Source organism: Physeter macrocephalus, chromosome 2 (assembly GCF_002837175.3).
Source record: "Physeter macrocephalus isolate SW-GA chromosome 2, ASM283717v5, whole genome shotgun sequence".
Taxonomy (NCBI): Eukaryota; Metazoa; Chordata; class Mammalia; order Artiodactyla; family Physeteridae; genus Physeter; species Physeter macrocephalus.
The window spans coordinates 111,126,698-111,146,589 of record NC_041215.1 but is presented as its reverse complement, the minus strand read 5'-3'; the positions used below and the strand labels follow the sequence as shown (position 1 = coordinate 111,146,589).

The 19,892-nt window shown below is 44.0% G+C and overlaps 1 protein-coding gene across 4 annotated transcripts in view; it reads left to right on the top strand.

Annotated features, from left to right (window-relative positions):
• The window catches only part of PLEKHM3 (pleckstrin homology domain containing M3), a 199,452-nt gene extending 182,984 nt beyond the window's left edge, over positions 1–16,468 (top strand). For 3 of the 4 annotated variants that reach the window (XM_007110648.4, XM_028481372.2, XM_055089768.1), the window contains exon 8: positions 9,977–16,468. In XM_007110648.4, coding sequence (XP_007110710.2) covers positions 9,977–10,154 — 178 coding nt within the window. In that variant the 3' untranslated portion in view covers positions 10,155–16,468. The remainder of the gene's footprint in view (positions 1–9,976) is intronic. The other variant, XM_024124462.2, reaches the window with a different exon arrangement.
• Positions 16,469–19,892: the final 3,424 nt, after the last annotated feature.

The window sequence follows — 19,892 nt, the reverse complement described above, 5'->3', positions numbered from 1 at the left end:
GGAGGATCCCACATGCCGCGGAGCGGCTGGGCCCGTGAGCCATGGCCGCTGAGCCTGCGCGTCCGGAGCCTGTGTCCCGCAACGGGAGAGGCCACAACAAAGGAAGGCCCGCATACCACAAAAAAAAAAAAAAAAAAAAAAGATAAATTCCAACTGGATCAAATATTTTAATGTAAAAAAAACCGAAACAAAACAAAACCCATAAAGTACTAGAAGAAAAGATGGGTGAATATTTTTGTCATCTTAAAGTGGGGAAGGTCTCTCTAAGCTTGACACAAACCCAGAAGTCATGAAAGCAAAATGCTTTTAAATACCTCTTTAAAATGTTAAATGCCTAAAATTTTATAGATAAAGGCAAATGTAAACAGGAAACTTGGAGAGATATTTTCCACATGTGACAAAGTATTAATTTCCTAAATATAAAAAAATCTGTAAAAGTCATTAGAAAATGGGCAAAGGTCACAAACCAATATACAGAAAAAACATGCAAATGGCCAATAAATACAAGAACAACTCCATATTGTAATTAAGGAAAGCAAAATAAAATGAGATTCTTGCATATCAGCTATGGGAAAATATTAATAGATATGAAATATAAAGCCCTATGTAAAAACGGTAATTAATATCACTTACTATTTCATTTTGCAAAGTTCATGTTTTTGTTCTAAGTGTTTAGAAAAGCCCTGTCTAATATTTTAGACCGCCCAGCTGTCTTTGGAAATGATTAGCCTAGAGCATTGGTTTTCAAAGTTTTCTTATTCATCAGAATTCTCTGGAGGGCTTGTTAAAACATACATTGACAAGCCCCACTCTGTTGTTTATGATTCAGTAAGTCTGGCATGGAACCCAATAATTTGCATTTCTAACAAATTCTCTGGCGATGCTGGTTTGGCTAGTCCAGGGACCATACTTTTAGAACCATTGGCCTAGAACACATTGAGTATTAGAAAATGATGTAATACTGTCTTGTAGAGAATGTATTGGTGAGAAGAGACAAATAGGGGAACAGTGTAAATTAATGCCAAAACACTTTGGGTCTTTTATTTGAACGCCTTTCTCCTTTTAAATTTACATCACTAACTTATTCCTAAGCAACTAATCACGCTGTTTATAAAATTAGATTTACCTTCTGAACTTTTCTGCATTTTTCTAATGTACCTGTGCTTGACAGTTTCTTTTGTGTTCCATTAAGTGTCTTAGTGCTTTGAGGAACTGAAATGTAATATGTTAAATACAAGTAAATCCCATTCAAGGGTCTTAGATACCATCGTTATAAATTATTATTTCTTTTAAAGAGGTTAACTTCAAAAACTTGACAGTTAAATTTTTCAGTTTTACATTATAAAGGTAGGCTGGTGAATTAACAGAAGTCCATATATAAGCCAAGATAATTTTTTAAAATCTGCATTAGCCTAATAAATTCTTATATTTACTGCCTTTGTCTTAGATGTAGCAAGACATTTCTAACATCTCTTGGACTCTTAGGTGTTTTGAACTACTTTAGAGATTTTTACAGAAAGCCATTGCTCTTATTTATGGTTCTTTAATGGGTACAATTATAATATATTCTAACTTTTTCCAGATATTATAGAAAATTTTTAAATCCTCAAGTAATTCCAAGAAGTGATGGACATTTGTCTGTTGAGAATGATATTAACTGCCAGGTGAACCATTAAAAAAAAAACTTAGAAGTGTCAGAAATTCCAGTTTTTCCCTATCCCCAAAAAACTATTTCATTCAGGTCAAATCTATTATGATTTTACATACATAGAGTATTACTGAGAAGTCCTGTCACCACCTGCAAATTAGCAAGAAGCATTTATTAAGCATTTGCACTAAAGATAATGGTGAGTTACTGTCTCCAGCAGGATAGCAAAATTGACAAATGAATTAATTAACCCTTGTTTACATTCTATTTCAAAGCCAAGATTTTAAGTAAAGCACTTGTCAAACGTATTAGCTGAGCTTGGTTTACAAACTAAAAGTGCAAGACCTGTGAAAGCCAAATGCTTTGTGGGCTGCAATCAGGGGGGAAAAAAAAAAACCTTCCTTAATTAACTGCAGGGATTAAAACGTAAATAAAAAGATCATTGCAGGGCATACCAATTGTTCTTCCCAGATTTGAGTCTTAGCAGGTATATGGGGATAATACTGAATAACTTAAAGGACCATGTGGCTAGTAACTGGGGACAGAGGGCCAGATTTAAGTCAGAAGACTGGAATCAAGTCCCACGTTGATCACCGTTTACTAGTTCTGGGACCAGATAAGCCACCAGTTATTTTAGTATTTCATTTCATTTTTATCTATTTACTGACTGACTGACTTATTTAAAGAAGGGAAAACAAATAGGAGAGCTATTATAAGGATAATTTATATAAAAATAGGGGCAAAGGGCCATATAGATATTGCCTAATTGAAATATCTAATTTGATTTTACTGTATGTGCATTTTACAAAGCAGAACTACTAGAATAGATTTACAAATTAGCACAGACATGCCTCAGTCTGCCAGACCTTTAGCCAAAGGAGCTGGATCTTTTCTAGTCTCATATAATTCCAGTCAAACGTTATGAATACCTTTTCAATCCCCACCTCCCTACCCCCAGCCAAAAAAAGAAAAAGAAAAAAAAAATCACAGTGAGCAACCCTAAATGTGATAGACCCAAATGCCGTTCATCCCTCGCTCTGCAAGGAGCCAGGAGAGTTCTGTAGTCCGTTACCAGACCCTTTGCCTCTTCCTCCCTTCCCAGCTGCTTCTCCTGGGGCAAACTAAAGGGGCATCTGGAGAGTGTGGATTTCCTGGCACAAGGCTTGACTGGAGGTGGTGCTCCGGGCAGCGGCCGTGAATCTTGGACCCTCCCCACCCATCAGCACCAACCATAATCAGTTTCTTACTGAAATTATGTGTTAACAATTCTTTATTTTAGCTCTATTTCCCGCAAATGGATGAATCTGTTAGGTTCTGTCATCTGTTTAAATCATATTTAATTCATTTTACCTTTGAATGTTTAGTAACATGTTCTGTGCATTCTTCTAAACGGTATACATATACGTATGTAAGCGCATACATAGCACATATACACACACACATGCAGGCATATGCTATATATGATATTGGCTGATTTCCTATTTAAGCAAATTATAAATTGTTTGCTTACATTCACTTCCTGAAGAACAGAAGAAAACACCAGCCCAAAACATTAAAATAACCAGGCCCCAATAACTACCTCCCTTAGCTAAGAGATTTAAATAATCATCATGGTTTCTTGGAAAAACCGATAATATCTGGTGACCCTACGGGGCGTCTTACATAGTAGCCATACACCAAACCGCACCCGCATGCCTGGTAACGTGCACTTATTTCGGCACCCCACCCTTTTCGCTGTGGGCTCTACGGAGTGGAAATCAGCCAAAGCTCTACCCTGCTCTGTGGGCCTGTCTTTCGCCTGTCAGAGATCCAACCAAACTAAGCCTGAATTTCAGTCCTAGTGAAATATCTGAGGTCATTGCCTGAGCCCAAAATAAAACTGCAGCAGGGGAAGAACCCATCATGAACAGAGCAGAAGCGTCTCAGTGACCTCCACCTGGGGCAGAGGCCTCTAGCAGCTTCCTGCGACCTCCCTGTGTGCAGCTAGAATCGGGAAAGGCACAGACAAAGCCATCGCCAGCCTGTCTCTAATTGGCCTCACGTCATTAGCATTCCAGAACAGGAAACTCTCTGCAGCCAAGAATTCTTGCTTCTTTGCCATAGTATTTGAGAAGCAAACCTTTTTCCCTGCACATATGTAGTTCTGTTAGTTTGTCACAGGTTAGTTTTCTTGAGTTTGATAGCTATAAAAAGCTGTCTGTCTGATTTCTTGGCAATTGACTATTCAATTTCTAAGTTCTAAGTTCTGGACCTCTCTTTCATTTGCCCTAGGTCAGTAAGCTAAGTGTTAGGTCAAAGACTGTTTATAAAATGTATGGAGTCTTGTTCGATGATGGCTTTATTAAGACATAGAATGAGATTTGTGTTGCCCCCAAATGGTGGAGATATTCCCCTGCCCCTGTCCCAAGGAAGGGGACCAGTTTGCCAGGGCATACACAGATCATTAATGGCATTGCCCCCTCGAGCTTCTGTAGAAGCAGACCTTGAGTTACTCCTTTCTCCTCACACATCCTCTGGTATATCCAGTGCTGATCTGCACCTGGTCCACTCCAGTGTGTCTGTCCCAATGTTTAAAACACAAAAGTACTTCCATATAGGGTGGTAAATGACTACTGCCTCTAGCCACTCCCCACCAGTAAAAAAAAAAATAAAAATAAAAACCCACAACATTTAACAATTCTGGGGTTTTTTCTTGGGGAAAAGGGATGCTGATGAATATTGGGAGGAGGCTGAAAAAGGGGTCCTTAATGTCTAGTTGAAATTTTATTTGAAGGGACAGAGTCAGCTCCTTTTGGCCAAATTCCTGATAATCAGAGCTGTATACACTAGTACATGTAAGCTATTTCATAGCCTGATTAATCAATGCAAATAAATAAAATTTAAAGTGATGCTCTTCACTGTAAGGCTCATCTCATTCATTCCCAGCTTGTCAGTTTGAGATTTTCAGAGGAGGGGCCAGCAAAGCTACATTCCCTCTCATTCATCCACAGACCTTGGGGCAAGAAAGTTTTAGAAAGGGAAGGATAAAAGCCAGAGTAGCCTTTTTTCCCCTGCACAAAATCTGCAGGTTGGAAGGAACCTTAGATACCATCTAATCCAACTTTCTCTTTGACTTCTGTGGAGAGTGAGGTTCAGAGATGAAGTTACTTCCCCCAAGATTCCAGTGATGCTAGGGCCACTGGGCCAAGAACTAAGGGTTCCTCTCTCTAGTTGAGCTCTCCCCTCTGCAGTAAGTGGCCTCGCTGATACTTTACTGGTCTCTTTTCCATTGTAGAAGTTGCTAAAACCTAACTGCCTCACAATTAGGTAAAAGCAAATATTTTTTGCTTTTAAATATTATTTTAAAAGCAAAAAATATTTTATTATTTATATTTATATTTTATTATAAAATATTATTTTATGGGGCAAATACAAAAGTATTTGGTTTTGGTTCTCTAGCTGGCTTAAATAGGGTATGAAGAAGCAAAGAACACCACAGAGAAACACCTCAGAAGTTCTTGGCCAAAGAGCGAATAAATGTGATGGAGGGTCAACCACCAAGATGGCCTTTGGGGAGGATGGAAAAATCAGAGTGAGTTGATAAAAAGTTGAAGGTTACTAGTCAATGCACAGAATTGTGTCATGGGTGTTGACTTCTTAAATGATGCCCTAAATTAATTTTAGCAACCACAGTATGGTTAATGCTAGTGAGTTTCAGCTATTTTAATCAAATGATGTATTAAAATATGTATTTGTGAAAATGATATGAATCAACACACTACGCTGGACCTTATTGGCTGGTATTAGCATAAGCCAGCAGGTGACACTTGCAAATTCCACCTGGGGAGGGCACTGTTTAAGTACTCCCTGGGTACCCCCTCTGTGATGCCTCATTCAGATAGGCTAGGTCAGTGGTTCTCAACTGGGAAGATCTCCCACCTACCCAGGGGACATTTGGACGTTTGGCAGTGTCTGGAGGCATTGACAAGGGAGGAGCGGGGTTTGCCACTAGCGTCCAGTGGATAGAGGCCAGGCATGCTGCTAAACATCCAGCAGTGCTCAGGACTGCCCCCCACAGCAAAGGACTCTGTCCCAAACCATCAGTAGTGCCAAGGTTGAGACTCCTGGATTAAGTAATGAATGTTTTCAAGAAAAAAAATGGAAAAGCCCATTGGATGGCCCTGGTCAATAGCAAGTATGTGTCCCTACACTTGCATCCTCTGTGACATGACACTGGGAAGGGAGGCCATACGGTCTTTGTTCTCCGTGGGGCGCAGCAACAACCAAAAAGCAGTGAAACTGCTGCCTGCTTGACTGGATGACTCAGAAATGAAGGTGCTGGCTTTCGTTTGATTTATCACTGAGGAATGCCAAAGGGACATTGCTCTTTCACTATCTGTGGCAATTTTCTGCACAGATGATTACATTGGTAGATTTGCCTTGTATAAAAGATGTATTCCTAGGGCTTCCCTGGTGGCACAGTGGTTAAGAATCCGCCTGCCATTGCAGGGGACACGGGTTTCAGCCCTGGTCCGGGAAGATCCCACATGCCGCGGAGCAGCTAAGCCCGTGCGCCACAACTACTGAGCCTGTGCTCTAGAGCCCACGAGCCACAACTACTGAAGCCTGCGTGCCACAACTACTGAAGCCTGCGCACCTAGAGCCCGTGCTCCACGACAAGAGAAGCCACCACAGGGCTTCCCTGGTGGCGCAGTGGTTGAGAGTCCGCCTGCCGATGCAGGTGACACGGGTTCGTGCCCCGGTCCGGGAAGATCCCCCCCGTCCCACAAAAAAAAAAAAAAAAAAAAAAAAAAAAAGAGAGAAGCCACCACAATGAGAAGTCCGTGTACCGCAGTGAAGAGTAGCCCCGGCTCGCTGCAAGTAGAGAAGGCCCATGTGCAACAACAAAGACCCAATGCATCAATCAATCAATCAATAGATGTATTCCTAAAAAGTTATGTTTGTTAAATTTTAAATACAGTCAGGAAATTCAGTAAACACTAAGGAGCCAGTGAATCCTTTTAAAGTGAAAGTTCCTTTTTAATAAAGTCCTATTCTCAAAGAGGAGCATACCTATTTACAAAATTAATGTAAATATTTTTCCTGCACATTATATTTATATCACAGAGCTACATAACTCTTATGCGAGAAACAATTTCTCTTCCTCCTTCCTTTTCCTGCCCTTGTTCTTTTCCTTTAAAGAGAAAATCAGGGGGGAAATTAACAATACAGTCTCTGAATTTGGGAAAGTCATTGATCAGTCCGTCCATTATACAGATCAAAAGATGCCTGCTGGGTTACAAATTGTTAGAAAACATAGGACTTGGCTCTGTTTTGAAATCATTAATTTTTTATCTCAGACTTTTTTTTTTTTCAGTTACTGACCTTTGGTTAGAAAAAGCAGGTGTACTTGGTCCCTCCATCACCCCATGGGTGTTTGTTGCACCAGAAATATCTGATAAGACTCAACCTCTTCACTCAGCAGGGTGGGAGGGGGAATCAGCAGAGATAAGGGAGTGGTACTAAAGGAACCCAGCGGTTCTCTCCTTATCAATTACTGCCCTAGGGCAACATCCCTAGGTATATAAGTCAGGGACTAAGTCAGCAGGACAAAGGGGGCAGAAAGGAGGAAATCTGATAAAGTTACCATTCATATCACTTCAGGGGTAGGAGGTTACAGAGGTGTGACAAAGCCACTGGGGACAAAGCCACTGACACTGGGGAAGAGCCAGCCAGACAAGAGAGGCACTAGGACACCTGAGTCTGACCTTCATGCCTCGGCCCTACTCTCCCTGGGAAGCAGGGAGGGGCTGAGGGCAGAGAGATCATAGAGATGACCCCAGCATGTCAACTGCCCAGCCAGCGCAGCTCCAGTCAGGAAGGCAGGTACCAGTGTCACCATGAGAGGTGGTGTCACCCTCGCCTGCTCCTCAGAGCACGTGCCGTTTGAACCGCCCTTCCACATACATCCACCCATTTTCATCTCAGAACCCCATAGAGTGAGTAGGAAGGAGGTCACTGTGGGCAGCATTTTCCAAATGAGGAAACCAGAGCACCAAGAACGTAAATTCCACGCCCAAGATCACTCAAAGAAAGATTTGAGATTTGAACACCAGGGTTCTAACTTGAACCCCTGTGTTTCCCTCATGGTAACCTGCTCTCACTCAGAGGACCAGGGCTCAGTACAAGCCTTGGCTGGGCTGCCAGGAGTCCTGGGTTCTAGTCACAACTCTGTCTTTTACTCACTGTGTCCTCATGAGACAACCACTAGCCCTATTCGAACTTCAGTTTTCTTCTCTCTGAAATGAGGGGGTTGATCAAGGTGTCCTCAGGTCACCATGGTGACATAAGTGAAATCAGGCTAAAATGAAGACTTGCCGAAAGGCAGCAGGTAACTGCTTACACTGGAAGGCGCCGTCTTTGCTGTATTATTAAGCACTTACCAGGTGCCAGGAACTGTGTAAATGCTGTATGCATTATCTCATCTGAGCCCCATAACACCAGATGAGGCAGGCGCATGTTAATGGAAATCCAACTTAGCAGATAAGGAAATTGAAGCTCAGGGAAGTGAAGTAACTTGCTCGAGTAACTGTCTTAGCTCAGGCTGTTATACAGAATACCACAGACTGGGTGGCTTAAACAACAGATATCTACTTCTCACAGTTCTGGAGGCTGGAAGTCCCAGATCAAGGGTCAGCAGGGCTTGGTTGCTGGTGAGGGCTCTCTTCCTGGCTTGCACATGGCTGCCTTCCTGCCTCAGTCCTTACACAGCCTTTCCTCTGAGTACACGCCCGGGAAGAGAAAGAGAGAGCTCTCTGTTGTCTCTTCTTGTAAGGACACGAATCCTATCAGATCAGGGCTCACCCTTATGGTTTCATTTAATCTAAATTACTTCCTGAGGACCCCATCTCCAAATACAGAGACATTGAAGGTTAGGGCTTCAACATAGGAATGTGGGGGGCACACAGTTCAGTCTAGAGCAGTCCTACAGGCAGAAAGTGATGTGAAGGTGGGATTTCACATCAGGCCATCTCACTCTGCCTGCTCTTCTAACCACTGTTATGCTATATTTGGCCCAGAGATCTGAGCTGGGGGTAGAGACTGCCGGGCGCAGTGAAGCTTCAGTCTTTTGATCTCTCAGCTGGTAGACACAGCCCCTCTCCCTCTAAGTCACTACCTTCTCTCCTGGATGGGAAGATCCTCCTTTGATCAAACTTTCTGAGTCCTGAGTGGTAAGTAAGTAGCAGGCCAGGGAATGGTGCCCCAAAGACCATCCTACACCCAGGCAAGAGGCATCAGGCTGAGCCCCGAGGACTGGTTCCTTCACGGCTATCTTTGAAACTGGTCCAGTGCTGGACCCTCCATCGATATTGCTGGTTGAACAAAATCGTGCGGGCCCAATTCCCTGGGCTCCCGGGATGAGGTTGTAGTCGGTTGTCACTCGTGGGTGGAAGGATGATAACTTAATACACATTGGCAAGCCACCCACTGGAGCAGCTATAGTTGTGCTTGGCAGTTACTCATTATTAAAGTCTTTGCAGTAAAAACAGCCATTTAGACTCCTGTAAAGGCTTCCACCGAGCCAAACAACAAACTAGTCATCCACCTGGAATGTCTCCTCTCTATAAATTACAATATCTGTGTGTTGTTTTTTTCTTAAAAAAAAATTCTCTTCCCCACTCTCTCACGCTTTACTGTTCTCACTTGTGTTATGCAAGTAGATTTCAAAAGGTCGAGGGGCTTCCTAATTTTTAAAAAAAACTCAGAAGAGCAACAAACCACAGGATATCGTTCAGAAAATGAAAATGTGTCATTTTACCTTTCCAAAGTGTCAAAGTCGGGGAGTCACAGGGAACCACTTGGCTCTTGTTAGCGGAAGTGGAGAGTCACATTTTCACAGCTGTAACGCAGGGGCTGTCACCGGGGCTGGGCGTGTTTTCAGTTGGCAGGGCACTTCACTCAGTTTCTGTCACTTCACCCTAGAGTCACTACCCCCACTTCTTTCTCAGGGGAACTAACACACGGAGCTTCTAGAGCTCAGTTCATCGTCACCATGGTCACAAAACTGCTAGCTGACTGCTGACTCCCCTCCACCCAGCAGCCAGAAGCCTCCCCGCAGCTAGTTCTAATCAGAAAAAAAAAAAAAAAGGTATGTTTTTCCAGTGAAATTCAACCTTGAGCGTTTTGGAAAAGGGAGGAACCCATTTCTATGAGTCATGTGTCTTCCCAGGGGCAGGGCTGGCCGGAATAAAAGGTTGTGGCCCGAGCTGCACAGAGGCCACTGGACTTCCGGCATCCTGCCCTGCTCATTTCAACCTTGCTCATCATCTCCGTGTTTGGCTTTTGCAGGTGTGAAAGCTGTGGAGCCGTTTTCCACTCTGAATGCAAAGAAAAGTCTGTCCCCTGCCCAAGGTGTGTCCGCCGAGAGCTGCAGATGAAGCAGAAGTCTTTCTGGCAGAGGCTGAACATGGACGAGAGCCTGGAGGAGGCTTGCAACATGTTTGAGCTGTCCTACCAGAACACCTGACTCAGCGGGAGCCCAAGGCCGGGCAGTGACCTCTCAACCATGCATCAGCCCCAATGGCTTCCTAACTAGCCAGTTAGACCCCTCTGGAAGAAGAGTACGTCTCACCCTCAGCTAGATGTAGATACATATTTATAAATGTACACACACACATACCTTACGTCCTGTACGTATGTTCTGTATAAGTCGTTGTCCTAAAGGTCCATGGAGCTTTGTGGCTCAAAAAATTACCAATAGCCGAATTATACTTAGCCACGAATTTCAGCTGCTTGCTCTCAAGCAAAACGTGTTTTACACACAAGGCTTTATAGTTCAGACTTTTTTTTCGGCTCTCAAGGGCCATTTATTACACAGGACACAGGAGAAAGCATTTCCTGCAGAGCAACAGTGCTTCGAGTTATTTCTGTGTTATTTATTTTTAGCCTTCACAGAGGATGAGGTAACTGAGGCAAGCACCCATCATCATATTTCATAAGAAAATCTTCAAAACACAGCAATGACTCCTGGATCCTTCCAGGACCCTGTGGCCCTGGCTCTCACCTCGGTATCTTCGCAGAGGCAGAGATCACCTCAGCTGAGTTGAATGGCTTGGAAATCAGGAGTTGCGAGCTCCCTCTGACAGAAAGCATGTGTCCCTAATTTATTAGGGGAGCTCGTGCTGGTTCTGAAGTTCATCTCAGAAAGGGTTTTGCTTGAGAAAAGACCTCAGTAACCTACATGTTGTCGGTCTGTTTGCTGGTACGAATCCCGACACCCGCCCAGTGATGTGACGCTCCATGGTATTTGCCAGGCTGGAAACATGGCTCTCTTAAGACCAGTCTTCCAGGAGTTTCATGAGTGACAGTTATGGTTTTTTAATGGTGCTGGCCTGAGGAAATTGCCTAGGATTGTTGTTAAATACATCGGTTTATAGACCAGGAGGTCGGATGTAGAGTACGGACATTCCAAGAGATGGTCTGCAATTTCTTTTCACAGAAACCTGTGTAGGCGATTCCCACCTATTCATTATGAGTGCTTTATTTTTCATTGTTCTTCATTGCCCTCTCATTTTGACTTTTAATTTGTCAACGTAACCACTTCTGCTTTCATATTTTTTAATTGTCTTGAAAAATCAGAGTAACTTGGAGCTTTAAAAGATCAACTTTAGACTATTAAGAAAATACCAAACTTGCAAATACGATTAATGAATTAAATCTGTTATGATTTAAAGAAATATATATACTCATATGCAATTGCCACCATAAACTGAAATGAAAAGTACTAGGATAATATAGGAATAAGAAATAGAATGAATCGCTTAGGCATTTGGTGGGGGAATGTTCTCCCTCTGCAGTGCCCTTTTAAGAGCCAGCGTAGCAGTCACTGTGACCCAAATGGCAGGTAGGATGGCACTGGAAATCGTGGCTCCCATTCCTTCCACCTTAACTCTTTCCAGAACAGAAAAATAAGCTTGTATTGAAACAATTCTCAATAGGCTGTATGAGAAGATCCTGTATATTTCCACTGAGCAGATGCCTCCAATGCCTTCATGGTTTAGTAGTTTCACTGCTAGTAGGATCTGGAGAATCAGTGGCTCACAAAGTCCACGGGACATTTAACCCCACTGCTCCTTTCCACCACACCCGGCTCCCTCCGGATCCCAACTCATGACGCTTCTGTCCGTTTAGAGACGAGACATTTCAGACTCAACTTTTGTGCAGACTGCTGGGTGTGAGCATTTCACCTCTCTACCCATGCCAGTGCCTTTGGCCTCAGGCCACACATTTCAGTGTAATAGCTCAGCACCATGCATGCATTTATTTGCTGATTATACAGTAGCTATAACCAAGGCATGAAAACTTGTTAAAAGGCCAGGGCGCTATTCATGAGACACCTTACGGTGCATTTTACTCTTAGAAAAACAAGTTGACTCCCCCCAGCGCCCACCCCACCCCACTTTATAGAGACTGTCGCACACAAAAGAAAAAGGGTGGGAAATCTCAAGCACTTGGCAAACAGGCAAACAAATTTGATCATCTCCCCTTTCCTCCTCCCTTTTGTGAAATACAGTATTTATATTTTCCAGCCTCAGAGAAGATAGCAGAACATGATCTTTCACATGAGAATTATAGACCTGCTTATTATAAAACAGATGTGCTCTGATGGCAAAGTGCCTTTTTCCCTCCGCCCCCAGCTCCCTGTCACTCTAGCTTACTTCTGCCTTTGCCGTAATTAATGTATCTGTGATTCCGCCTGTCAGCGAGGCCGTCCCCAGCACCCTGCATTTGGGAGGCCTGAAGCGCAAGGCCGTCTCCTCCCCTTCTAGCGTATTCACTGTATGTACAGGATTTCCTGTCCCGTCTCACAGGCACCCAGGGCCAGACCCGCCGAAGTCAGGGTGACACTCTGGATACCTGTTCTCAAGGCCTCTGCTTTCACCGGGCCCATTTAGAGGCGCTGCTGAATATTGGCAGGCCTGTGAACTCATAAGGAGAACTTTCCACCCCACATCGTTTTCTGCTTATTTTGAAAAGGGTTGGGGGGGGGGGGTGAATGTGCTATCATCATCAGCTACCCAGAACTGGAACTGTCATACCCCAGCTGCTTCTGTTTTCTCTCCTCTTCGTGGAGCCCTGACAGCCTGGCCGGTGCCGGCCGCAGGCCTGCATGACACGCTCAGCCGCCACCACCCAAATCTAATAGGACAGAGCAGAGCCGCCTTAGGAGTCGGGTCTGCCACGAAAATTCAAAATTGCTATTTTCAGCCCAGAATGCCTTAGCGCACATGAACGCCCTTACTGTTTTCAGCACTAACAAACTACTTGGGGCACTGTAGGCAATTGTTCCACTGCTTAGAAACTGTCGAAACAAAAGCAGATCCGTGGATTACCACCTCCTTAAGACCAGGTTAATACCTGCTTTCCCTCACGGCCCGTTTTTCATCTCATATTAAATATCTTGCCCATAAAGCACGTGAGAAAATGGCCAATTAATCTCCTAGAGCCGGCAGCCGACTCAGGGCAACCTCTTTTCTGTTGAAAGGCCCGTTCCCTGGTGTGTCACTTGAGGAAATCCCTCCTCACAGCGCCAGAAACTCACGTGTGAGACAGTCCAACCCTGGTGAAATGCTGGCATCCCACCCTGCAGTAAAGAGGCCAGTTCCTAAAATAGACCTCAGTTTACACCGCGGCAGGAAGGCCGCGAAGTCCTTAAAAAGCAGTCAGCTGGGATGGGAGTCATGTTCTCTCCAGGGTGGCTCTTTCTCCGAGTTGAATGCTCATTATATGAAAACCATGTAAACTCTCATCTTCCCCCTTTGCTTCATTGCCTTTTCAGGGGACTGATTTACAGTTGTCTTCATGTTTGTTGTGCTAAAGGGTAGTCTTTTTAGGAGCTTTAATACTTGATTAGCTGAGAAGGCAATCGGTTTTGGATTCTTCTAGAATAGGCCTCTACTGAAAAGGGAATATCCCTAGGGCTTGGGATTTGTGGTTTCCAACCAACCCAGTGGTGTCCTTCAGACTCCCACTGAGGGACTGGGCCATGATTTTCTTCTGGCTGCGGTGAGAGCCAAGCTGTTCATACCGCTCTAGCTGCTGTAGGCGGCCTTTGCTAAGCTGCAGTGAGTGCCCTTGCATGGGGTCTGGCCTCTGTTTTTGTCTCTGCATCTGTACACACTGAACATTGACACTGGATAGTTTCTTCCCATACCTTCTTGAAAAGGCTTGGCTTCCAAACCTGTGGCTTTCTTCTCTACCCATTAGCCAGAGAAGGCCATATGTAAATTACTATGTCAGGGTAGGACTTGCAAGAGGGTGCAAATGTTTAGTAACATTTTCTGCAGAGAGGCGTTATCTGAGGAAGCTGAGGTACGCTCTGCTCCTAATTTAGGGTTAAGCCAATGCTGCTGTTCTTGTGTTTGGGCAGACTTCCTTACCTTCACTGATCTGTGTTGCAATAACTGGATTGTGAAGTAAACCTTCGACTCCTGATTCTAATACTGCCTGGAGTCAACACAAAGGTGATTTTATTTTATTTTTTTACTTCTCCCAGTAAAGAGAGATGCGTGTGGTTTCCCCCCTTATTTCTTGAGTTTTCTGCCTCACTACTATCCTTCCTCTGAGATAATGTGAAAAAGCAGAGAATTGGGGGCAAAACTGAAAGACGTGAACATGCCCTCGTTGGCCTGAACTGAGTCATCGGAAGCACTCTCCGTTTTCCTTTCCGTGGTCCTTGTTAACAGCTGGGTATTAACAACACAGCTCCGAGTGTTGTGTACCCTGCACCATTCTTCTAACCCTCAGTTCTACCCTAGTAGAACTAACTGCCCGACTTGACTAGTTGAACCCAGTGATGGGTGAACAAGCCCTGCTCAGTTCATCTGAACAGACAAATGTGATTTCTATCATGTGGGACAGTGTCTCGACAGTTAAGTCCCAGCACCCCAAGTCATTGTCAAACTCTAGATTAAAGTCAAAAGAAAAGTGTGGAACACACCCTCCCAAGCACACCCACAGTTGTCAGGGCTTTTATTTTAAATGGGCTCCAAGCGATCACGCGATAGGGCCCTCTCCCCCTACAGTGGCCTCCAGTGTGATGGAAGGCTCTGTTAACCTCAAGTGAAAAAAGAGCTGCTGTTTTGCTTCGGTTCCTCCCTGTGGAAAAAGACACCATCTTGTTAGAAAGGTCTGGAGTGAAGCCAGTTGTTACCCAGGTAGAAGATTCAGGCGCTTGCAGCAACTCTTAGCACAGTAAGATTCCCTCCTAGGCCATTGAGCTGCGGCCCAGCCTCTCTCCCCTTCCCTTGATCTTCCTTGGCCCAGTCCTGAGCCCAGATTCAGGCCTCATGGCTGGTAAACTGGCTGGTGGACCACTGGGCCCCGTGGCTCCTTCTCATGTTGGCCGTTGCATTCGTTTCTTTTCCCCGTAGGAGTGCCTTACAGTACTGCCTAGTCTTTCTAGTCTAGACTATCTGACCCATTTGAGGCCTGCAGGACCCTTTGCCTCCATACGGATCTCTTTGCTTCTTCCCTGCTGGCTGCTCTTTATACAGGCGAGCTCGGAGCCTGCATGTTCCATAAGCATGTCAGACCTTTCACCTTCATTTAACCTGGTGCCTTATCCTCATGAGTACAAGGAAACACATTGTCAAATCAGACTGGTGGGAATGCTACTTGGAGCCATTGACACGTACCAGGAAATACAAAAGATACAACCACATAATGTTTTAACTCTGTTTTAGGCTGTTTTTCGAATCACTCTTTTTATTTGCTTTTGCTTTTCATTAACCAAACTCAGGGGAATGTCACAACGTTACCAAGGCCAATGGGTAGAGAAATTAAACCAGTTATTCAGATTCAAGTCTGTAAAGTCAGTGAACTTAGCCTTTTTCAGATGAAAAAATTACACGAACACAAGGATTTTCTTTTCCTTTACTGTATATTTTTTTTATTTTACCACCTGTTTTCCAAGTGGAGAGTGAGAAGCCTCTTGGATGAACTGTGGTGAAAGCATTTCTGTGTGGCATGGGCAGAGGTCCACCAAGCTATTAAATTAGGCTTTCACCACCGGAGGCTGAGGTTCTAATTTTGGACACCTATCAGGATCTTATTGTGAATAGCCTACCTTGGAAAATTTAAGGAGGGCTTCCCTGGTGGCGCAGTGGTTGCGCGTCCGCCTGCCGATGCAGGGGAACCGGGTTCGCGCCCTGGTCCGGGAGGATCCCACATGCCGCGGAGCGGCTGGGCCCGTGAGCCATGGCCGCTGAGCCTGCGCGTCCGGAGCCTGTGCTCCGCAACGGGCGAGGCCACAACAGAGGGAGGCCCGCGTACCACAAAAAAAAAAAAAAAAAAAAAAAAAAAGAAAATTTAAGGAAAAAAAAACCTGTCTTTAGGGAACAGTAAAAGGAGGGGAAATGTATAGGTCGCAAATGACAAGTATTGAACGTGGGGTGCGGAAGACTTCTGCATAACTTGTTCTTAACACTCCTGGGTCAGATCGGTGTCTTTTCCCTTATTTCTGTTCATGCCGTACAGAACTTGTCTAAAATTGGGGGTTTGGGCTATTACTATGTCACTCTGTGTTGAGCTCTTTGTAATATCTAATGTGGTAACTTATATATGTGTTGTTTTTGTTTTCTGGATTTTATTGCCTTTTGTTTCGGCATAACTTATCCATATTTTGTTTACATCATTTTTTTAAATATCAGTAACTGTAATAATATAAAATGAAGCTGTGTTGTGGACAAGACCCCTAGTTTTTATGGTCATCTGTCGTACAATTTAAGTGCACCAGTTCCTAATGTATAAAGTTCTCTCTCTCTCAATAAACAATGCAGAAAGTGCTTTCTCTTCTCATAACAACTTATTAAAATGCCGTTTTTGCGGGGATGGTGAAAGCCCAAGATGAGCCCTGGATGTTAATTCAAAGTCAAGATTTGAGCTTTATTGAAAGCGACCTACTGGGGACTTTAAAATAGCACTTAATATTTTTTTTTCCTTTTTTTAAATTGAAGTATAGCTGGTTTACAATTTTGTATCAGTTTCAAGTGTACAGCAAAGTGATTCAGCTCAGTGATTGAGAGCTATAATATATATATTAGATATTATTTATATAATATATAAAATTATGTATATTACAGCTCTTAACATTAACCTTGCAGATAGACTTTGGTTTTTTTTCTAAATTCTTCAACCTCAATGTTCTCATCAGCCTTTCCTATGCTCATGAAAAATATAGTGTAACTTTTAAAAAGTTGCAGATGTAGTGTTACAGGCCTCATTTGCCGAATCAGGCCACGATTTCTTTCAGGTCTGAGACAAACCCGCCCAAGCTGCCACGTGGAGTGTCTGCCACAGCTCTTCCCCAGCCCTTCTTGCCCGGGTTTCATCTCGCCACTGTGCTCTCCAAATCAGGAGGGACAAATGCAAAGCAGTCGGCCATTAGGCGAGGCCACTGTTCATTCCTGAAGACCATACTTTGAAAGCAAAGAGTGAAAGTAGAGAAAAGTTGTCTATGTGAGGACAGCAGCCTTCTGGGAACTAACAGGTGATTGGAAATATCTGCACTACCTTCCGGGGGCTGGCCTCACCCTGCCACCAGAAGGCTACGGGGACAACTGTCCACCAGGAACCTTTCAAAAGCACCATTTAAACTCACTTGTTCAAAGAAAGACATTGAAGAGACCAGAAAAGGTGCTTCTGGTTAAACATTTACCACAGGTGGACTCTAAGCCTCGGTCTCTAAGACACACCTAGACAAGTTCATGCCCAGCTGCTCCTCCTCCACCCTCAGGAAACCAACTGGGGCTCACGCCCATTTTCTCCAAGGAACAACTGGACCTCATCTTCACAAGAAACCTGCCACAATCCACAATAAAAAGGAACGAGTTAATGTTTCACTGAACCAAACTAGACACGACGTAGCCAGAGCCCCAATTCATCTGATTCACAGGACGGGTTAGCTTTCCCCCAGTGGCGGTAGACCTGAGTGGCTGGATGACTGCAGGAAGCTTTCACATTATCAAAAGGAGACATTTCCAGAGGGTGGAAAGAGACACCATTTTGTTCCTCTCTCCCACCCTCAGGAGATGGTGATTTGAATCTCCCTTAATTGTTTCCCCCGTCCTGTCCTTTGACGATGGCTTTAATCAGTGGTTCCCACAACAGAAGCACAAAAACACAAGCAAAACGTCAGGACCCCATCACAGACAATGGAATCAGAATCCCTCCGGATGGGCCTGAGTATTTCTATTTTTAAAAGCTCCCTGGGTGAGTCCCGTGCATTCTGAAAGTTAAAAACCACTAGACTGAAGGAAGTAAGGTGCTTCATTGAATGAAATATACATTTGCTTAGCATACCGGTGGTCCACGGTGGGAAGGGTGTCAAAGGGATGTAGAGGGACTGATCTGTCTTAGTTGCCCTCCGGCCCTCCTGGCAGACAGAGAACAGTACTTTGGAAGCTGCTGCTCATGGATTGCCATTGTTTTCATAAAACCTTAACTTTATACCCCCTTCATTTTCTTCCAGGGTGTGGTTAGTGTCTATTTATCCAGTATATACCATTGCCAGACAGCCGGGTGAATAGAAGTGACCAAGTCATGGCCACAGGTGACTAAGCTAGCCTACAAAGAGAGTCTTGTACCCTCCCTTTCATTTGTTCATTCCTCCTGGCTATGCTGCAGTTGTCCTCAAATGTATGCATGTGACAGTCTGCTCCCAGGTCAGGCCCATCCAACTAACACGAACCTCATCACTCTGGATAGTGGTGTTTAAAATGGAAAATCACTAGGTGCTTCTTGCCCAGAAAAGCCTGGGAAATTCAGGAAATCTTGAGCTGTGTTCATATTTGCCTTGGTTCCATGGAAGAACTAGACTTTAAAATGAACCGGAATCATTCTGAATCAAGGCGTCTGTTGAACTAATGACCTTCAACCTCACCTGCCAGTTACAGGTGAATGGAAACTTAGTTCTCACCCTCTCCTCCTTTTATGAAATCAATAACTTTGATGATAACAAGTATTCCTCACTGATGGAACACCTGTACAAATGGTTCAGTCTTATAAAAGACGTGATCTTCTCCATTCCCACAATGCTTACCACAGGGGAACACCCACAGCAAAGACTTTACTGAGAATCATTGTAGGAAGGTAGTGTTGCCAAGGTGCAGGAATGCAACTGGAAATGAACTAGGGACATTTTCTAAAGCAGCAACATTAAAAACTACGTTCCTGACTTGAGGGGGGTAGGTGTTTAAAGTATATTTTTATTATTGTATTGGATTCTGATTGGAGTAGAGGATTTCCTTCCCCAGGAGAACAATGGCCCCTGGTATATAGTACTCAGGAAGATCAAGGCAAAGCACATGCAACAGATTCATTTATTCTCCCCTGTTTGCACCTATTCCTTCATAGCTTGGACAGAAATGTCTAACAGGAAGAAAAAAATGTTCCCATAGCTGAGCATACAGAAATTCTGATTTATGTGCAATGACTTACAATTTACCTGGACGATCGGGAAATTCATAATTCCCCCACCTCTATTTCAGATTCCTCCATTAAGAGCTATTGGTTTTAAGCCAATCAGCTAGAGCTCATGGGTTCATACAATATTTCAGACCCTGCCATACAATCTCAGGCAGCTGTTGGTCTGGGGGAAATTCCTCCAGCTTTTATCCAGTCCCTCCCAGACAGCCTGATATGAGAATCACTTTCAGTGGCTTCTGTGCTCTCCCAGGATGGTCTGTTGTTCTGAAGCTGAAGAGCTGCTATTAGCACCGTCATTTTTTCAAATGAACATTGAGCTAAATTATCTCAAATGTATAAAGGAACATCTCTCACTGTGTTATGGAAAATTGCCTTCCAAATTACAAGACTATACAAAGTACATATTAATTTGCGGCCCAAGGACATCCAAATTGCCTTAGCTCCGCTCTGTATTGTGATGACACACTCTTAATAATGTCAGGTTCCAAGGATACCGCAAGGTGCACGCTGTTATGAAAATAAACCAGAATCTTTCTCCATTAGGATCACTGCACGCATACTCAAGCCCAGCTGGAGGTATTTTGCTCTGAGATTCAAGCCTTTTGCAGAGGAAATAAATTCCAGTTGCAGAGGCAGGGAAGTGAATGTGAATTCTAAACTGGGTCAAGCTCCCCAGATGGCTTTCTCACTGCTGCCCAGGAGTGAGGCAACTGAGGAAACAGCCACTGGCAGCCCCAGTGCCCAGAAGAGACTCCTGATGACGGATGTCTCAGGAAGT